The sequence below is a fragment of the Gavia stellata genome, chromosome 1 (assembly GCF_030936135.1).
Source record: "Gavia stellata isolate bGavSte3 chromosome 1, bGavSte3.hap2, whole genome shotgun sequence".
Classification (NCBI taxonomy): domain Eukaryota; kingdom Metazoa; phylum Chordata; class Aves; order Gaviiformes; family Gaviidae; genus Gavia; species Gavia stellata.
Window position 1 is genome coordinate 46,068,158 of NC_082594.1, and position 20,910 is coordinate 46,089,067.

Here is a 20,910-nt window from a genome sequence, read left to right on the forward strand (position 1 = left end):
TCCTCTGGATCATGCTAAGAACATCAAATTCTTTCCTATGTTACAAATTGTTCAGCTTTCTTGTAGTGATACTAAGCAAAGCAGTGTCATGTTGAAGAGGGCATAATCAAACCACTTAAGATTAGCTAGATTTGTGATTTCAAGTTAGGTCTTCAGCTGGAACATGCCATTTATCAGGACACTGTTTTTTCGGTGATATCTAACGCTTTTTTAGAGAAAAGTGAACAAAATGCAACTTAAAAGCACCTTAAATAAACACTCCTCTTTTTAGGAGAGAAATACATACTGTCCTTTTTAGGAGAGAAAAAAAAAATAACCCAACAACTTTCTGGCCAAGTTTTCCATCCATAAAAGGTGTAAATACCACAGAGTTCCCTGCGTTAGCCCTTCTTACCAGACTGACCTATTTCAACTGTATTCCTGGCAAGTAGTACTCTTCATTTACAAGCTAGTTTGCTAGCTAAAAGGATGGCCCTCTTCCCAGACTTTTTAAAAAGCCCTCTGCCAGCAAAAACCAGTCTAAGTTAGCTGTTCCTAAAAACAGTAGATACTTTCCTTCTGAGTTAGTTCTCTGCAAGTTGACTGCAAAAACTGAGAGCGCCGTTGTGTTTAGCTTAGAACAACAGCTTTATTCTGAAGACTTTTCTTCCAAAGAGAAAAACAAGATAGAGGAATAAATAAGCAATTTGTCCAAACCCAGGAACCATACCTTCTCTATCCTTGCAGCTCTGTCTCTGGCCCACTGCACCTTAGACTTCCCTCTTCACAGCTGCACAACTGCAGCCAGAACAAAACAGCTGTAAAGTTATCTATACGATAGACAGGGAGAGACAAACAGATGGACACAAACACACTGTTCACAGTCTTCTAGACAATCTTGCTTGTTACTCATCTGAAGATGGTCTGGAGCACACCTGCTTGAGTGCAGACTTCAAGCTAGAGACCCCAGAGATAACCAGTTACAAGCCACACTTGTGTCGAGAATACAAATGCTATCACAAGTGTCCTAACGTCATGAGGCACTTACCTCATTCTGGTTTTACTTCTGTAGTTTATTCCTACTTGTTGATATGGTGTTCTCCTCCTCCCAAGCTAGATGTACAGCGTATAGTTCATCAAATCACTATTCTCAACATGCATATGTACTAAATGAACTGCTACAGAAGAAAAAATACCTTTTGATCGTTTCATCTTCTATTATGAACAACACAAGACTATTTTCCCCGATAAGGATTTCTATCATCCCCCTGTCCTTCTACAAATCCTGTGTTTTTTTTCTGCACAACTAGAAACGAAACATCCTTTCATCTTTCACGTAAACAGTACTATTGAGAATGAGATTGGTACTTGAAGTGTAGAAAAATAAAACTAGTCACAGGCCATAGGAAATGCAGCAATGACATTTATTGGAATTTCTCCAGGCATTACATGAAAAATTTTATAAGTGAAACAGAGAATAAGCACATTCAGTGCATCTTAAAAAAAAAAAAAAAAAAAAAAAAGATGTATGTGAATAACCTTGGTTCTTTGTAATACTCACTACTGCAGTTCCTGGGATTGGTTTTGTATGTACACATCAGCTAAAACTTACTCTGAACAAAACTGTAAAGAACTGCCTTTCACTTGGCATTTTCCCACCTAGTACAATAATACAATATTCTTGAAATATCTAGACAGGTTCCACATAGTTTTATACACAGTGTTAAGACCTTGCACCCCAACTGTAAGAAGAAAGACTGTTAAGTAAATCAGTATCTTTAATCAAATAAAACACTATGGAAGTAAAAAACAACAACAATCAAAAAAAAAAAAACCAACCGGAGACCCCCAAGCCCCTAAGTTCCACAGCAGCGTGCAGCAAATCAGCATTGTTGTTCCTCACTGTTATGTTAACATAAAGCATAATACTTAGAAAGCAGTGATATTCAGTCCCTGCTTTCTAAATTGGACAATCTTATGCATAAAGACACTGATGGATTTGGCACTTTGCTTAATTGTTTTTCTTACTAAAAAGAGTGTTTCCTGAAATACAGTATAAATGGTAAGAGATAACATGAGCCACTGTAACACTCAATGAATGGTTCAGACATGCACTCCAAAATACGTGCCTATTACACAGTTGTCTAAACCTTCTCAAAAATTCCACTCAAAACCATTTTCAAATCTATATGCATCTTTTTATACCTTTATAAACATATTTTCTCCCTTGAAATTATCAGAGCTTACCTACCTTCTACCCAGAACACATAAATTCATGACTTTTGTTTTAAAAAGAAGACCACAAAGCAGTATTAAAACAGGAATAACCTGGAAAGCATTATTAAAACTGCACCTGTACTTCAGAATCCCCTTTGAAATGTATATCCACTGTGTATGTGAAAACTGAAAGGTACATAATATTTGAAACTTGCTTGGTCCTCTCTTGCACACTTACACTCAACTTTCTGCAACCTGCCTCAATTTTCTCTTCAAATAAAATTTAAGAACAGCCTTCTGGCTCCCACTACAGTAAGACAAGGCTTCTTGTAGTATTTCTTTGGTTAAATGAGAACCTCTTACACGCTTAATTCTTATGACAGCAAGTCTCCTGGGGAAAATTAACATCAGAATAAATACCACCCCACAGCCTTGCTTCCTTCTACCTGTCATCATGACCAACCCCAGGACAGGTGGAAGCAAACAGGCTGGGAAGAAAGTAGCAGTCACTACTAGCTCTTGTGTTTACAAGTTCTGCAAGTGTGTATAGGTACCTATTTCTTAGCTCTGAGCTATGGAGGCGGAGCTATGATGTGATGCTTTTTGTTTCCAGTTCCAACATGCATGTGGAATTACATTGCTGACCAGTACAGCCCAGGCAGCGGATGGCACTGGAGCTCTTTCTGTACGAACCAAGTCATGATACTTACTCTGCTGCTTGGTCTGTGCACACAATGTCAGTAGAATTAAAAGAGAGGCACGCATGAGTTCACACCGATTTTCCACAGATGTGAAACATGCTGCTCTTTGGAGGGAAAATTCCATTCTTTTTCTTTTTGTCTTCAAGTATTATTCAACATACATATATATAAAGACACGCTATCCTCATTTCACTATAAGACAACCACATCCAGAGCGAATTCGTAGATCATCATTATCTCGGCTTTGACTACTGAAATTTCTCTTTTCCTTTAGGTCAACTCTAAATATACATCTACTCATCATAATTACATGTGAGAAACCTTTATTTCCCCCTTGTGATTTATTTACACAATCATAAAAAAAATTAATAGCCTGAATTTGCATACTGACATTTGAAGGCCCATCTGTAGCTATGAGTGTCCCAGCACTAGTTTTGGATAATACCGTTGCCTATTGCTAAGTCCTTTGAAAGCAGCATACTCATCTCTTCTTTCCCTTTTTTTGAAGAAATGCTGCCTAAAAAAACCTGGTTTATGGCTTACTCCTTATTTTATTTTATTATTTGGATTGTAGTTTACTTTCTTCAGGAGCAGTTCACAGTCAGCCAACGCTTCTGCTGGCAAATACTTCATTATCTGCTCAAGAGTCTTTTGATATGTTATCTTCTCCTGTTCCAGGGACTGAATTACAGTCTTCATTTTGTTCTCTCGAGTCAAAGTAGTCTCCAGGCTGGATTCCAGACTCTGAATTTTAGCATGAGCAACCTGTAAACAGTAACATTATTGATATAATAAATTGAGATGTTCTCAATAACTTTTTTATATTATATGTTAAGAACTTAGTTACATAGATGTTTCTAAAAGACATCTGTGTAGACAGATGATACAAGGAAAGCCCACTGTGTATCATACACAGAATTGCCTTATAGTGGCCAGATCAATCTGAAGGATTTCTGAAAGCTCTACAGAGGGAAGGAGACATGCAAGTTGCACCAAGCAAGGGACAGTTGAGAGAGACAAGGAACTGGAGCTGCAGGAAGAAAAAGGAAATCAGCAGTTGCAGTAGCACTGGAAAAGACGACTTGTCTGACAGTGATGGAACAATAGGAACCCTATGTAAAAAAGTAAATTAGCAGGATGGAGAGGTTAGAGGGAAAGAGAACCTCAACATTAAGTCTAGAAGCAGACAGTTTTCCCTGTTCTCCAATAAAAGACCTTCAGCTTCCTCTGGGGAAAAAAACCCCCACTGACTAGTAATCAGAAACCCTGGATCTCAGCAGTAGCAAATGTCTCTCTGTGGGAAGTGGGGGAATTCTGACCATTCCTAGGGAAGGGCCCAAGCAGAGGAATGAAGCAGCTATATAAACAAAATATGAAAAGGTTAAGGAACTGAGGAAGATGCGTTACAGTATGGCACTCTGGAAGAACAGAAGAACTTTGATAGAGCCTTTCAAATCAGCCACTCATAACTATTCCATGCCCTTGGTGGATTTTCAGAACAGAGATAAAAGCCCAGCTAGCAGTAAATACATAAATAAATGAAAATAATAAAGCAAAAATAATAACAGTAAAAAAACAAGTGATCCCTGTTTCCAATATCAAAAGAACACAACACAGCACCCTTAGCCCATAAATGCAAAAATAATGAGGACTTGGTATCTCCTTTTTTCCCTGCTTCTATTTTCAGGTTGCTAAAGGTGCTCTCTAAGCTGTTTCCAATGCTTGTTCAAATTAACAAATATAACAAGAAATGGCCTGATGATGCAAAAAGAAGAGCTTGTCTTTCAGGAAAATGCAAGACAATGCATACTGAAACTTGAAACAAGTCTTGGCCAGGCTATGGGAGAAAGGGTGAATAGTGAAGGAGGAAGAGAAGACGTTTTTAAAGCATGACTTTATAGGGCAAAGTCTGGTGGGCACTCAGCTGTATTCAAGTCTGCTAGGAGAGACCACCTTTCAAAAGTAGGACTATGAGCTTCAGCAGAAGGAAACTGCCTACAAAGGTCTGGAGAAAGCAAGCCTACAGCACTATGGATTATTTCTTAAAACTTTCCGATAAGGAAGCAAAGAGATGAAGGGACATAGACCTTATTTTTCAGCAACACAAATTTTGCCAACAGATTTTATGAGAGATAAGGGTAGAGATACTTTGAGAAAAAGAAATCTAAATCAAGAAGGAAAAGTGCAAGGAATGACAAAAGGAGTTAAAAATAACAGAAGTAAGTCACTGTAATTGACAGAACCACTCAACTGTGTTAAGGTCTTGCAGTTAGGAGACTTCTCATGTACATTTAAAAAAGACACTTACTCCTCTATTGGCTGAATCACAGAAATGACCTCTCCATGAATTTGTAGTCTTAAGTCATTTACCTGTAGCTTCTCCAACAAATCCATGTTTTGTCTCTTCAGATGACTGTTTGCCCTCTCCAGCTTCTCCAGGGGTTCACCTTCATCACAGAGATTCACATTTTCCTGCAGTTCATCCTGAAGAACATGGTACTCTACTTCGTAGGCATGGAGCTGTTTTGAAATATCCATCTCAAACACCTGCCATGAGACAAAAAACCAATTTTTAACTACAATAGAGAGCACTTATTCCACATGAATGTTTGGCTAAGAGGCAACTCTGCTTGATTAACTTAATGTTTTTTCCTGATCCTCTCAAAAAAGAACTTTAAGGGGAAGTAAGAGCATTTTAGCATCTAGAATTCTTATTGTAGCCATAATAAATCATAGACTTTAGAATAAATTGGATCATCATTTTTACAATTACCAAATACCATCTCTTACTATGACATGTATTAGCAGTAAAGTCTTATTTAATCCAAGAATTTTATAATATGGCCAAGTCTTATCATTGCTTGGCTCAGGAATATTAAGAAGTTCAAGAAGAAATTTTTAAATTCAAGTCTCACCAGCTTGTGATGGGAGCAGGATCACACAATGAGGAAGAATAATCCAGGAGTTGTCAGATCTCCACCCTCAAAACTGGATCTCTTGACGCCAAGTGCTCATTTATAGACTTTTATAAAAACACTCTTCATGGTTACAGTTTCCCTGTGCTCTGTCTCTGCGTGAAGATACACTATTTTCTTACTGGGATGCTTTGGTGACAAAGCATTGTGAAGACTATGGAACTGAGCATCTAACAGCAATGGGACCATACGACCCTTCCCTTATCTGTTTATACATCTAATCACAGCCTCTTACCTTCAGAAATTTACCAAATAGTTTAGACTAGGAAGGGAAGGATGTCTACAGTGACATTAATTCTGTTCTTTGTTCTAGAGATCAAAAACATTACACCAACGGAAGACATACAGAGATACCCCAACAAAACAAGTTCTGCATTACGTTCGCTGTTCTTCAGGTAATTCAAACGAGGTAAAACTTTAAATTAGAAACGGTGTTCAAGCTGGGCAAGTGCCATTTTCCTCTATGTAGCTACCCGGTCAATTCTTCATCTGTGTATTACAGTCCTGCATAATGTCTACATTTTTCTTTCATTATCCACTATAAGAGGACAGTCCTGGGAATTACAATGCTGAGACAGCCAAACGACTCCACCTGCAGCCACCCTAGGTAGGTGCAATATGATATAGGCAGTCTACACGTGAATGCAGATCCAGAAGGCTGCTCAGCACGAGACCGCATCACAGGCAAACAGGCGACCTTCCTCTCAGAGCTGAGCTGACCTGTGTATAACCACATCCACCTCCACTCAGGCAATATAACCCATTCTTTACTCAATCAGACCTGGCTTTGCACAAAGCCACTTCTACCATGCTCACCACAGCATGATTGCTCTGCAACCTACACAGACCACAGGACAGAGATTTGATCTCTAGTAGCATCAAAAATATATCTTTATCATTGCCAGAATCAGCGAGTTGTGAAGATAGACACTAAAGTGCCTGACACAGGTTTAGCATGGCAATCACAATCAGTGCCATGAGGAAATGAAGACTTATACATCGTTTAAAAATGAATACTTAACTGACAGCACCCGAAACATTCAAGCACTAACGAGGCCATAGGAATGCATCAGTGTTAACTGCACTCCTGCATATGGAGATGGTTTTCTAGAGCTCTTCCGTTATCTCCGAACTGCCACCTGAAGGGGGAAAACTGCTCACAGGTTCACAGTTCAGGTACTAGACTGAGGCTCATTTTCAATTTGCAGCTTCAATGCAGAGGGAGACTTTGTAGAGAGATGAAGATCCCAACCACTGACAGTATTTCACAAGAAGCTTCTCCTATATCAGCATCAGTAAATCTTTGTTTCTCTTCTGTTCTTGCCCTTTGCCATGAAGTTGCAATGATACTGATGAAATAACACTACTCCAGTCCTCCTTTCCCTTAACCAAGAAAGGCAGGGATCAATCCTGAGGGGTTTTTACCCCTCACACCAAGCACCTGCCAAATGTGATCCCTCCAAGGACAGGGTTGAGGTGAAAAGGGGAAGCTGCATAAGAGCACCCTAAAAGTTATCCCCAGAAGGACAGAAGCCGCTCCCGCAACAGAACAGCAAAAGTTTGCTTGACCTTGATTTTAATACAGATCATGAAAACAGGGCCTCACCAACCACCTGCAATCCTAACTTGCAGGATTTTAAGTTGGAGGTGTCAGCAAAGCTCCTATGGCAGCACCCAGCCCTGTACAGCCAGAAGTTCGAAGGATCAAGAGGAGAAGTTGCTGTGATGCTGCCTCTTCCCAAGATGGTAAATTGTACTTCCCGTCACAAACTGTTGGACTGCTCACCCACTAGCAGGGAACAACAGCTGGGTTTAGGTTTGGAAAAATAGGCTAACTTTTACCCTTCTGATGGTGACATGAAATTTATAAGCAAAGTCATGTTTTCCCAATAGCTGGGGCACAAAAGAACCTTTGTACTAAACCTGGAGGTAGCAACTGAAGTCTTGCTAAAATTGCAGTTCAAAACCCACTGAAATTAGGTCATATCCTATTTCTATACAAGTTACTGGGAGGATGACTCCTTTGCATTTCAAAACAAAAGGAACATACTGAGAAAACTTTTACATGTTCGTTAGGCATGATTATTTTAAAGTAAAGTAAATGGGGGGGAAAAAAAGTAAAGAGAAAAACAAGCTTACCTGGGTAATAATTTTTTCCATTTGAGGATGAGTCATATCTGGAATAGTGGTTTTAAGAAAATCAACAATGTTCTCAAAACTCTCACATCCCATTATAGATGTTTCTTGACTACTAAGTAGGCTCAGTGCTACTTTAAATATGACTTCCGTTCCTTGAAGAAAAATAATGTCTAAAAAAGAAAATCAGTAAAATATCTTGAAAATGAGAGCTAAAGTCATTGGATAAATACATATATTTGCTGGGATGTTTTTAATCAATCATACTGCAGATTTATTCAGTTCAGAAGTGCAATCTGTCTTATTTCAACATGAGGTTAAAGCATATAAAAGCATTTTCTGTCATCTTACAGATGTGAGAGAGCATTAAAGAAAATAGTGCATGCTTGTCATGTCTGAACAGTTATCTGCAATAAGCATTTCATTACTGTCTGCTATAGACTATAGACTGTTGACTGTTTTCACACCCCAAAAACAGAAAAATCAAACAGAAAAAAAGTCTGATTTAAGAGTAAGTACACGACATATGCTCCTAGCTTCTCAGCGCATATCTGAGTGCAGTGAGTTTTACATTAATAAATTTTTTTAAAAGCTGCGTTACTGGAGATTTGATTAAGCTGGCAGCTCTTATTGACAATAAAAGAACACAAAACCAAGTACTTGACATGCTGATACTGTAAACAGTATAAGGCACAATCAATATTTAAGCTTCTGTACTAGACATTATCTGAAGAGGAGCATATTATGAAAAAACTATCTAAATGGATTAAGAGGCATACTAAGACTAGGAAACTGTTCAATATATACATGGATAGCTGAAAAAAGGCTTTAAGTTCAATTTTATTTGAATTTTTATTAGAAAGCACTTTAGAATCAGTTATTCAGAAACACTTTATCAAAAACCAATGCATTCTCTTTTTTAATTTGCAAGTTCAACAAGATGAACTTTTCTATAGACATAAACTAAATGCTTGATGCATAAAATACGTTTGCAACAATAAACTTCCTGCTGTTCACACTCCCGAAGTCTCTTGACTAGTAACAGTAGACATACTTAGTTGCTCAAATCTGATGTTTCAAAGAATACATTTTGGTTTTCCTCTTTGAAAAGGAGCCAATATCCCACCATGAAGAGTGCTGCTACCTGCCACCCACAATAGTCACCCCAAATGACCTTAGTATGTAGAAAACTACTCCCTGAGAGTTTCAAAACACAATGGACAACACTGTTCTGTTTGTTATTGCAAAAGAATAAACTTTCTTACCAAATACTCTGGCTACAAATCCTAATGGAAACTGAGATGCGAACAGCGTAAGAAACCATGGTGCAGCATAAAGACTGGGACTGATTTCATTTTCTTCAAGATGATTATACAGGTCTCTGTGATAGTCATGAAGAAGCCTTGAGAGCTGGTACATCTGAATCTACAGTGCATGAGGGGGTTGGAGGGAAAGGAAAGTAGAGAAAGAAAAGTTCAGCTTTACTCAGTTTTCCAAACCATTCACATTTCACTCAAGGGAAATTAACTCCAGTACAGATGGTACTGTAAAATGAAGCTTAATTGTTGCCTAGGGCCTTAAGTGATATCTACTCATGTATAAACAACCCACCCCTCACTAATGAATTAAAACCAACACAGTAGCCAATAACAAAGAACAGTCTGAACCTGATTATTAATGAAGTATCATTTCAGATTCACAGGCTTAAGGTAGGAAAAGAATATATTGATCTAAATTTATCGATAAACCAGAACTTTCAGTCTTGCAGCAATGAAAGTAGAAGTACCTCTTCCAAGATGACTAAACTCTCCATTACAGAGTTGAACTATTTCTGGCTAAATTTACACATTTCAGCTTTTACCCTTTGAATCTTGGCCTTATTTTTGCTGCATTTAAAACTCCTATGCTACAATCACCACTTTAGACAGCTTCTGTACCCACAGAGTACATAAGATATGACGGCTCAATAGAGGTGTACCACATACGTATTTCCCAGCACACCTCCCACATGTCAGTGGTCCAGCGAAATTTAAGATAAATGCAAAAAATGCTGCTATACAACCTGTAAAAGGTTGCAAAGCAAAGTGGTTAGAAGTTGCTATTCATTGCTAAAAATATCCCTCTCTGGCAAATTATTTCCTTGCAATTTTGATAGTTTATACTCCACAGTAAGTCGCTCACAGCAGAGTGACACTTCTCTCAGAAAGCAGAAGATGAGAAGCAGACATATATTGATTAGCTGCCAGGTCCAATTTTGCTGTCAACAGTGCCTTATGCTTAAGGTGAATCCATTCCTCAATAAGAAAATTACTTACTGGATCCAGCTAGTTTCCTACTTTTAGTGGTCATGATTCTTCCCTACCAAAAACTGACTGCACTTGAACTATCTGTCAGTCAGCAGTGACCGCAAGCAGACCGATCACTTCTCATTCAGGCAAATTAGCTAAATTTGTACATGCGTTTCAGTCCTTGCGTTAAATGCCAAAGATACTAAGAACAGTTTGGACAGTGTCAATACAAAACACATTTACATGTGAAATTAGAGTAGTATCACAGAGGCAGTAAACCAACTGGATGACTTCATTATGAACTAAGGATCTACATTACTACTTTTTCCAGATGACAATTAAAAATATAAGTCAAGTAAGTTTTCATTATCGTAAAGATAATGTCTACAGGACAGAAGCTAATTCAGCATATAAGCCTACTTATGTTTCAGTACTGTAAATGCAAAAGAATTTGCAAGTGCTCCACTCCTGTTAAAAACCAAACCAGAGGGACAGGCTTTAGTGAGATCCTCTAAGCCATCTTCAATAGTCTAATTTGTCTTGAGCAGACAAAACTTGTACTTTTGTCTAGAACAGGATAACTGCCTAGGAGCAAACTGTGGGGAAAGAGAGGTCATTTCATTTAAAGGGCAAACAGTACTACAAGCAGTAAACCTTCTCAAACCTAAAAAGTGTTCTTCCTAAGAGCTTCTGACAATGAATGTTTCCGACTCATTTAAATCAAAAGGTGAAATCCTGGACATCTGAATGCTCTAAAACCATCAGGTGTTATTGAAAGTCTACAACTGCAGTATAACATAGAAACACTAAGAGAAACACTAGGGGAAAAAATCCCACAACCATGCATTTATCATGCTTTGACCCCCACTGGTTCAAAACATATTTGAGGGGGTGGGGAAAATGGGACAGAGAAGAGGCAGAATGATGCTCTTTATGGCTGTTCACCCTTAATTCATCACAAATAACTTGTAAAACACTCCTCTTCATCAATTTTTAGAACAAGCACATACAATTGTCTCAGAAATAGTGTGGCCAGCAGGAGTAGGGAAGTGATCGTGCCCCTGTACTAGGTGCTGGTGAGGCCACACCTGGAATACTGTGTTCAGTTTTGGGCCCCTCACTACAAGAAGGACATTGAGGTGCTGGAGTGTGTCCAGAGAAGGGCGACGAAGCTGTTGAGGGGTCTGGAACACAAGTCTTATGAGAAGCAGCTGAGGGAACTGGGATTGTTTATCCTGGAGAAGAGGAGGCTGAGGGGAGACCTTATCGCTCTCTACAATTACCCGAAAGGGGGTTGCAGAGAGGTGGGTGTTGGTCTCTTCTCCCAGGTGACTAGTGACAGGACAAGAGGAAACTGCCTCAAGTTGCGCCAGGGGAGGTTCAGGCTGGATATTAGGAAAAATTTCTTTACTGAGAGAGTGGTGAAGCATTGGAATAAGCTGCCCAGGGAAGTGGTGGAGTCACCCTCACTGGGGGTGTTCAAGGAACGTGTGGATGTGGCATTGTGGGACATGGTTCAGTGGGCATGATGGTGCTGGGTTGATGGTTGGACTTGATGATCTTACAGGTCTTTTCCAACCTTTGTGATTCTGTGATCTGTGAATTTCTTTAACTACAATCTATTCTATTGTTCTGGATATTTGTCAAATAAGCACCTAAAGTGACTGGTCATGAAAAGTGGACTGAAACTCCGCCTTAAGTTTTTACTTAATTATAAGTGTTTGCTATGCAGGGAGCATGAAATAAAAGAGACTTTTGCATCTGCCTCTTATTTTTCTCTTTCTCCACTGTGGATTACAAGCTTTAACTCAGCAGTGGTATATCCCTTTATAATATTAGCAGCTTATAGCATATAGTTACTCAAGTCAGTGGACAGTTGCATCTCAAGGTGAAAAGTTTCTCAGACTTTAAACCCTGAAGTTTATACAAATCTGAAAGATTTTCTGTCTCCTTCCTAAGCAGCCTCTAGTATCTACAGCTAGCCGTTAAAAGACTAATATTGCAGAGCATGCATTGTTTCATAAGCAAACTAAATGATTAAAAATCCATCTGTTTTCTTTCTGTGTTGAGGGTGGTGGGGAAGAGGATGATGAGAGAAAAGAGGTGCAAATGATGAGGCAAGACAGAGCAGCCCCAAGCACAAATGCCTGTGGAGTACATTAACTGTCCACTGGGTGTCACTATTGATTTGTCTTGGAGTTACAAGAGAGTCTACATCTACGTGCTTATGGATTGAAGAAAAACAAAATCAAATTTATTTTTAAACTCCATCTATACAGATGCATGCATACCGGTTTTTTGGCATAAGGAATAGAGAGAAGTGAGGAAAAGAAAAGGAAGAGCAAAATAGCAGAGAAAGCAGAGTTTCCAAACAGGAGATGACGGGGACGTGTGACAGGAAAAGTCTGCAAGTTCTGAACTTCTCTGTTTACAAATTCAAAGTCGGAGAGGGGTTTGACAGTAACATTTTCATGCACCTCACAACCTCCAAAATAACAGAAGATACTTCATAACACCCTGGAGAACATAAGCAACCTCTGAGAGCTCAAAACTCAGTTAAAACTCTGGCTGGCTTTAGGAGAAGGACTGACTTACCTGTAGCGACATCATGTCTGGCCTGTACTGTTTACGGAAGCCAAGGTCATACATGAGGAATTTCAGCATTTCAAAGGCCTGTTCCTCACTCATATGTAGAAGCAGCACTCCAGCTACAAAGCTTATACCTTGACAATAACCCACTTCTTTGTCCAGCAAAGAGTATGCTTTCAGGAGATTAAAGAGTGATAGCTGTCCTGCTCCCAGGTGGGCAGAAAAGTAAGGATGCGTAGGGAATGTCCGTCCTGATGTAAAGAGAGAAGAGTAGTCGATATTCAATTCTTCTCATTTAAAACAAAACAAAACCAAACCAAATCCATCTGACAACCAGCACTTCTCTCTTCCCATAGACCTTTTCTCTTTGCTTTCATGTGCAGGTTGATTTTAGTCAGATCAATCCATAATTTACCACTGATTTTAGACTGTATCCATTAAGCTCATTTCATATTCTCATCTGCATAGAAGTTGCAGAAGCAACTGCTTGATCTCTCTTTTCAGACAGATGTAGAAGAGCATAAATACAAAGAGCATAACATAAGAAATCATTTGCTTAGAGGACGCTAAGTGGCATAAACAGAATATATCCTGACAACATAGAAAGTGGTGCTGATACAGCAGCAACTATCTCCAGCAACATCTTCCATTAAGAATGGTGTGTTTCCACTCAGACACATTAAACAAATCAGAATAATCTCCCAGCTACAGACATACCTAGATCTACAAGGATGGCATGTTGTTGAGCCGTCAGTTGTTTCAGAAGTTCTTTGTAGGAGATGTCGGGAGGCTGCTGCTTGTTTGGCAGTCTGTGTCTGACTCTATGTTGCACAGCCAGAAACTGCCAAATTTCCCCCCGACGACTTTTTGGTACACCTGCAGGTCAGTCAAAAAACAAGAGGCCTAAGCAGGGGCATATTTTTAGTGCTACAACACAAGCATTTGCTTTGTCATAACCTTGCCTGTCATAATCTTGGCCAAACCACTCTGGAGGACCCCTTACAAACACTCAGCAGCGTATTCCCCCAGCAGCCACAGTTCAGTCCCACTAACTCAACATGAACTACAAACTTATGGTAATTACACTGAGCAGTACATTGGGCAACTGAGGTACAGACATCACTTGTTTTGCCACCTCTGAGCTGTTAGCCTCCAGCAGGAAAAGATGCACGACTACATGCAGAATGCAGACCTCCCTGTTTAGAAAGGCTGAACTGAATTCAGAGGTGTAAAATACAGGGAGGTCCACCTCCTCTTGCCCTTCCTGAAGGGCTTTTCATGTCAGTCCATAGCCTTGGAGAAAGATGTACAGATTACAAAATGCTCAGTTCAAACCTAAAAGCATTAATGCTGCATACCAAAGGAAGGACACAGAACCACTCATATTGAAAGACAGCATTTCTCTCAAGTCAGCGAAGCACCTGTGAAAGCATAAACTAAATTAAAATGCTACTTCCGGACTTCCGCATACATCCCCCTGACTCCATAAACTGACCTTTGAAAGTCAAAATAGTCAACTCCGCTAATGCTTACCAGGCAAATAATTAGATAAAAAGAATACAAATTAGAAAAAGCATATCCTTGTTCCCAACTCTGAACTGCAGTCCAGCAACAGAAGATAGGGCACCAAGGAAAGACGTTTGTTGGCAGCCTTCTGCACGTCACTAACCAGAACCACCTTATTTCTACCACGATTTTCTTTGGTAGCAGATTAAGCTTTCCTTCTGTACCACAGCCAGATTACACTGGAATATTATTTTTCAGCATCTGTAATACAGACATGAGATTCTACGGAGGAGGGCACAGCGGTGCAATCGGACTCAATGTCTGCATTATATTAACAAGGCCCTCTGGCTCCCCTTCTGGCCTATGGCTAGGCCACATGAAGACCTACTTCAAGCCAAAATCCCCAATCTTTCACTGGAGGAAACAAAATAGTAAAAGACCATAGTCCAGACTCCACAAGATGTGGTCCTTCTGACTCTCTGAAGCTTGGTTGTGATTCCCCTAGGTTTTGGGCACCGTCTACATGAGACATTATGGTCATGCCTTCTCAGTAAGTAGGTAAAATCAGAGCATCTGAAACTCAGAGTCAATTGGATAGGAACTGCAGACCAGAAACCAGAAGGTCACAATGTTAGCTGCAGAAGCTTGAAGTTCAGTCTTCAATGTAACAATACACGGGCACAAGATGATACTTTCAGGAGTGTGACTATACATGTTTCTGCATTGCTGACACTGTAAGCTATAGACACAGCAGAACCTATTTTGTGTTTGGCAACAGGAGATGAGTACATTTGCAAAAAGAAGGTAATTTTTTCATGATTTTGTGCTACTGGAAAAAGCGTATTGCTGGCAGATTTCCTTCGGTATCAAAAAGCAACAACAACAAAAAAAATCTTCAGACTTCGTAATTAAAAGCCATCCTGCATAAATACCTTCTTTCAAAGTGGAATGAATATCTTCCATGTCACATCGGATTTTGGCTCTGCAGTTTAGTAACTTCTTATCCCAAACATTTATGACATCTTTCTGACATGTACCAACTTCCTCATAGTCCAGTTTGACTTTTCTTGATTGGAGCTCATCTCTGCTTGCTAGAGCACAGAACACACAGAAAACCAGAACATCAGAAAATTACAAGAGACATCAAATACACAAAACCCATTCAAATTAGATATATCTGATAATCTGACTTAGGGATAAATACACCTTCTACAGTTCATCAGTTAATAGCTGAGATGGGGCCAGTCTTTTGTCATAAGATGCTGCAGGCAACAATTTAACTTCTGTTACTGAGCCATGAACGTTAGTAATTCATGAAGTACATGAAACCAGTTTTTAAGGCTTGAGGCAAGAAGAAAAACCCACTCAACACAGTCAACCTTCACGATATCTGCTGCTTCTTTTAACTGCAAAAACACCTTTAATCATTTTTCTCTTGTTTATATTGAACATTACAGTTGTTTTAGTATGGAAAGTCTCAAACATATGAATGTTTGTATTAGAGATTTAGATAAGCAAGCTAGGCAAGTCGTCTAAACTGAAGTCTGTCACACTGGTCCCAGTTTTTACATGTCCCTTAAGAGAGTCATATGAGCTCTTGGCACTGCTACCTGGCATCATCAGGCTGACTAGAAGTAAATGGAATGAACCAACATGAACCTTATCTAGAAAGGTACATCCGCGCTGAAGCACAGAACTCATGTTGCTGTATACGTAAAAGGTTTGCTGCATAGGATCACCTGGCACAAGATATTTATTCCAGAGGACTCACCATTTCTGAAATAAAGCTGCAGAGTTACTCTGGAATTTCTTGGAGGAGCAGCTTTCATTTCCATTACTGAGAAATTAACTGTAGTTATTTTATTATACATGATACGTGTGCAGAATAACACTCCAAATCCTCATACTACTGGTGTAAAAAACTGGAATCAAGACCTAAATGTGTCCTAATTTACAGAGACAGGTTTAATTACCATTGAACTGAATTGTACATTTCACAACGTGACCTTCGAAAGATGCAATTGAGTTTATCCCAAATTTGCCTTGATCTGTGTGCAATACTTGCTCCTTGCAGGAGACTCCTTCCTCTTACAGATGTAACCCCATCCCGACCATCATCTCTAGATGAAAGCAAACTCTCACTACGTTATTATACAACCTGCAAAACAAGACAATCAGTTCCTTCGCCTAATCAGCACACTTTAGATACAGCCAATATTGGATGAATCCATAAGATCATTGCCCAACCCACTCTAAAAATGTAGGTGACAATTTATTTCCAAAAAATGTGTGTTATACCAGTGAGACCATACCTATTCAAGACTACAGGGGGCCTTGTAGAAGCAACTATTATGCAAGGTGCAGTACACTTCCATAAAAATGTGAACGTGATCTCACCACAAGAATTTGCAGTCCAACTGAGGCAATTTCAAAAGCTACCCTATTGCTGTACGATTTCATTTGAGAATGCTCACTCTCATAAGCAGTATGCGACAGATTTAAGACAACAGTAACACATTTCAGTGTGACAACGAACTCCAGAATTAAGTGCATGGGTTATCTTTCACTGAACGGTACTTTGGCTCTGCAGTTAACCCTACTGAAAGTCAGCAAGCTTGCCTGTTGATCGTACTTGCCCTGTCTCCTATGCCAACCATGGTTGCTTGCAACCGTCCTTGTTAACGTTCTTCCTAATAATTGCTAGGTGGCCTGCTACTTTTTGTAGTTCTTACATTTCTAGGTGAGCTACTGGAAAAAGTAGCTTTTAGCTGCTCAGAAAAAATAAATAAGCAAGTTTGTGAAATTCACAGAACTTACCTTCTGTAAAACAAAGAGCTAATAGTATTCAAGTCTCCTCGACAGCAAAAGGAACAGGAAAAGAGGTTCTATTAATATTTTGCAAATAAGAAAAATCAACAAAACATTAACCGAAAACCTGTGAAAACAAGTCCACAGCAATTCCAGTCTTAAACCAGTCATATACAGCTGAGTAAATTCACAGCTAGGAACCTGGCTTCAAGTAGAGAAATGGCTGCGTTTCTGTTATTACATTTCCCATTTCCGAGTTCTACACTTAATTGTAGGCTAGGATGCCAACCACTGCCCGAACCAGTGCTTGTTTGGAACGTATCAGTTTTGCGTATGTCCTGTCTGTAAAATGGCCCATGTTACAGCAGCCCATAGGAAGGAAGCCTAGAGATAGGCATTAAGACAGTTTACTTTTCACCCTTTCAAAATAAGATGATGAATTCTAGCTAGCCAGAGCACCAGTTTCACTAGCAGTACTTACAAACCTGCATACAAGAATGGAGAGACACTCCTTGGAGGACAAACCAAGATATGGGCTGGCAGATGGGTGCCAGTTTGGAGTCTCCATTGCTGACACTCCTGTTTTCACCACGAAAAATGAGGCATGCAGAACTTAATTTCTACATATCAATTACAGAGAATGGAAATAACGTCCAAATGAGTCTTAAGGAACTAGACCTATTTAACAGTTTTCAGTACCTCCAACCATGCAGGGAGGGTATGGAAAAGAGTTCGTCCCTCAGCAGCTCATACTACCAGAGGGAACAACATGAAATTAGTCACTACAGTGGATGTCTAGCTTTCCACCCCACAACAGTAGACTGACTATTTGCTAAAACAAATAATGAAGATTTTGGCTGAAGTTAAAACAGACTTCTTTATAGATGTTCCCTATGAATCTAGGAGCTTCCACAGAAGTATGTGTCAACAGGGAGACAAACTGTAGAGAGAGTGCACAGAGAAATATGCAACATGTGTAGGAAATACATTCAAAGATGTACGCTTATAGGGACATGGAAAGACTTCTGTCCTGCTGTTTTTCTCTCCTCCTCCTGCCTTCTCAGTAAGGACCACTAAAGAAGGAAAAAGAGTTAACTGACCTTAACAAGATCATTATGTTTTGTTTGAAGAATCAGACTACCATATAATGAGGTTAATCACCATACAGGAGAAGAGGAAGGCAGCAATTGCAGAGAGGACATTTGAAAATTTCAACTTGCACCAAAAGCTAATAGTCTATTATACTGAAGAGATTCTATATGCTAGGACAGACATTGCATCCTGCCTTTTATTTGTGTGAATCTTGACCAGTCATAATAAAATATCTTCGCCAGAAGCTCAGGCAGCTGACAAGTCAGCATGGCCAACTTCAGATACCTCAGTAACAGCACTCAATTTTCAGTGTACAGTGCTCGTCTTCTGAAAAAAGAACTTTTTGACATACCTCAAGAGCCAGTTGCTCAAAATTCACATTTGGATTCAAATATTTATAAGTTACCACTGTGATGTGGTTAATGAAGGACAGAAAGCCTGGACAGAAATGTCATGTGCTGCAAAGGACTGAAACAAGATATAGAGGGTAAGGTTTACCATACCTAAGTGTTCACACAGCATCCGTTCTCCTGAAACCACTTCACATTAGAATTCCTAGACTTAGTCAGCTAGAACACAGACTGTAATAACCTTTGTCTAACATGCACTAAAAAAGGAAAAGTTATCGCTTTCTTCTTTAATTAAGGTCACTCATTAAGAGTCAGCAGGTGGGCAGAGAACCTGGTAGACTGTGAGACAACTGGGTGAACACATTTCTTTCTAGCACTGTTAACCAAAAAGTTACAGAACCACACCTCTGTTTCAGGGGCCCAACACCAGTACAGTTTTCAGCTTCCGGCAGCAGGATTTGTAGTATTTTTTAGGGGTATTTTCTAAATAGCTAACCTTCCAGCTTCTGGTTTTCTTTTTCCATTCGAAGTAACAAAATTTGTTGATGGATTGCTTTTCTCCACAGACTTTGTAGTTCTTCTGAGTTTTTCCTCTCTCCAGTTTTATCTGGACCATCCTCATTTTGCAATACTAGGACAAGAGGGTCCTCCTCCAAGGGTGGAGCAAGAGGGGATAATGGTAACAATTCACTTCCGTCATGACCATCTGCAAAGAATCAGAAAGCTATTACAGGAAACTCAGATTGTTTGACATATCATGAAAATCTAAGTCACAGCAGAACAAAAATGTCTTCCACGTTCAGCAGTGAGGCGCTGATTCCAAAGACAGAAAATGCAGTTCAACAGTAGAGAATTATTTTTAAATAAAGTGTTTTATTTCAATTAAATAATGTTATATTTAAATTAAATAAAGCTAAATAAAGGGTCACCCAGTATTTCAACCCTTTCCCCTGCTAGCTCCTTCTAGAGGTACAAAGAGGAATTTATCCATAAAGTCTCCTTTACAGCTGAGATTGTTAACTGCTGTGATTTACCACAGGCTCTATACTAAAAACAACTTTTTCCATCTGCTAAGCTGCACTATAGGCAGCGCTACAGCATTTTATTGTCACTAAATATAGTTTGTCATTTACCTATGGTTGTGAATTCCACCAACGGGACTATATCAACATAGCAGGATTTCAGATTCTTCAGAGGTGTCTACCTTAAATGACCTAAAGCTATAAGAATTATTAACACACTCAACAGGTGCTACGTGCAGTACAAAGACAAGGCAGAAAAATTAACCGTTTTCTGCAAACACTGCTATTATGTAAGCAGGCTAGGGTAACATTTTGCTAACTGTTAAAGAGGATATCTCTGTCAGCAAGAGGCAGTTCTTCATTTCCTCACTAGCAGTGCGGCCATGGCAGATTGCAATTCATTTGTTTTTGATGACAGAATCCTCTATTCAAAGCAACAAAGACCTAAAAGCCAACTGATCACAACTGATCTCTAATGAGGTTCTAGCAAGAATATTGTATCAAGCTGACTCCCTTCTCCCTTTCATATTTTCACATGTTGCAGCTCACTATAGTAATAACTATTCAGTCACAACTGCTTGTTTATTTTCTTTAAAAGCACACACAGACCTGGATGCTGCATCTTGGAAGGAGATTTATTCATAGGTGAAGCTACCTGCAGGAATATTCTCCGCCGCCAGGAGATGCGGCGAGGTGTGAGCGTGGCCCCCACAGCATTTAGAGATTCACTGCTGCAGACGGTTGACGTTCTTTTCTTTCCCTCCCCATCACTGAAGGAGAGAAAAAGCAGATGGGGTAATCAAAGTCAGTCATCTCTGGAGGAAAAAAAAAAACAACCCACCTTTACGAAGTCTGTCTAATGTACAACCAAACCTGAAGGAGCATTTGCTGGGAAGCTTTAGAAAGCAAAGCATGCTATGTGTAAGCTTCACCTTGAATACAGAAGTGCCCAATTGTTTTCTTGTAACACAGTGCTGTGAAGTTTGCATTATGTATCACCAGAAAGAATTTACAGCATTCATGAACTGTTCAGCTGGAAGCTCAGAATAAAAGCTAAACTTTCTGAAAAGCTAAGAGCAAAACATGGTAATACTTAGGCTCTAAATTAGGCAACAATAAGTTTTGCTTTGCCATACATTAGTCTTACAGGGGCAATCTGATGTAATACCCCTAAAAGCACAGATGTTGCTTTAGCAGAGCACAACGCTCCATTTAGTTCCATTTTAAATGGCATGATGAGCTTATAG

General features: G+C 39.4%; 1 protein-coding gene across 1 annotated transcript in view; it reads right to left on the bottom strand.

Annotated features, from left to right (window-relative positions):
• Positions 1–1,389: 1,389 nt before the first annotated feature.
• Positions 1,390–20,910, bottom strand: part of TBC1D4 (TBC1 domain family member 4) — a 115,397-nt gene continuing 95,876 nt past the window's right edge. The window contains exons 12-21 of the mRNA XM_059826992.1: positions 20,273–20,433; positions 19,138–19,347; positions 17,209–17,211; positions 15,324–15,482; positions 13,603–13,761; positions 12,892–13,136; positions 9,274–9,433; positions 8,012–8,181; positions 5,268–5,444; positions 1,390–3,662 (exon numbers count right to left, since the gene is read on the bottom strand). Coding sequence (XP_059682975.1) covers positions 3,444–3,662; positions 5,268–5,444; positions 8,012–8,181; positions 9,274–9,433; positions 12,892–13,136; positions 13,603–13,761; positions 15,324–15,482; positions 17,209–17,211; positions 19,138–19,347; positions 20,273–20,433 — 1,663 coding nt within the window. The 3' untranslated portion in view covers positions 1,390–3,443. The remainder of the gene's footprint in view (positions 3,663–5,267; positions 5,445–8,011; positions 8,182–9,273; positions 9,434–12,891; positions 13,137–13,602; positions 13,762–15,323; positions 15,483–17,208; positions 17,212–19,137; positions 19,348–20,272; positions 20,434–20,910) is intronic.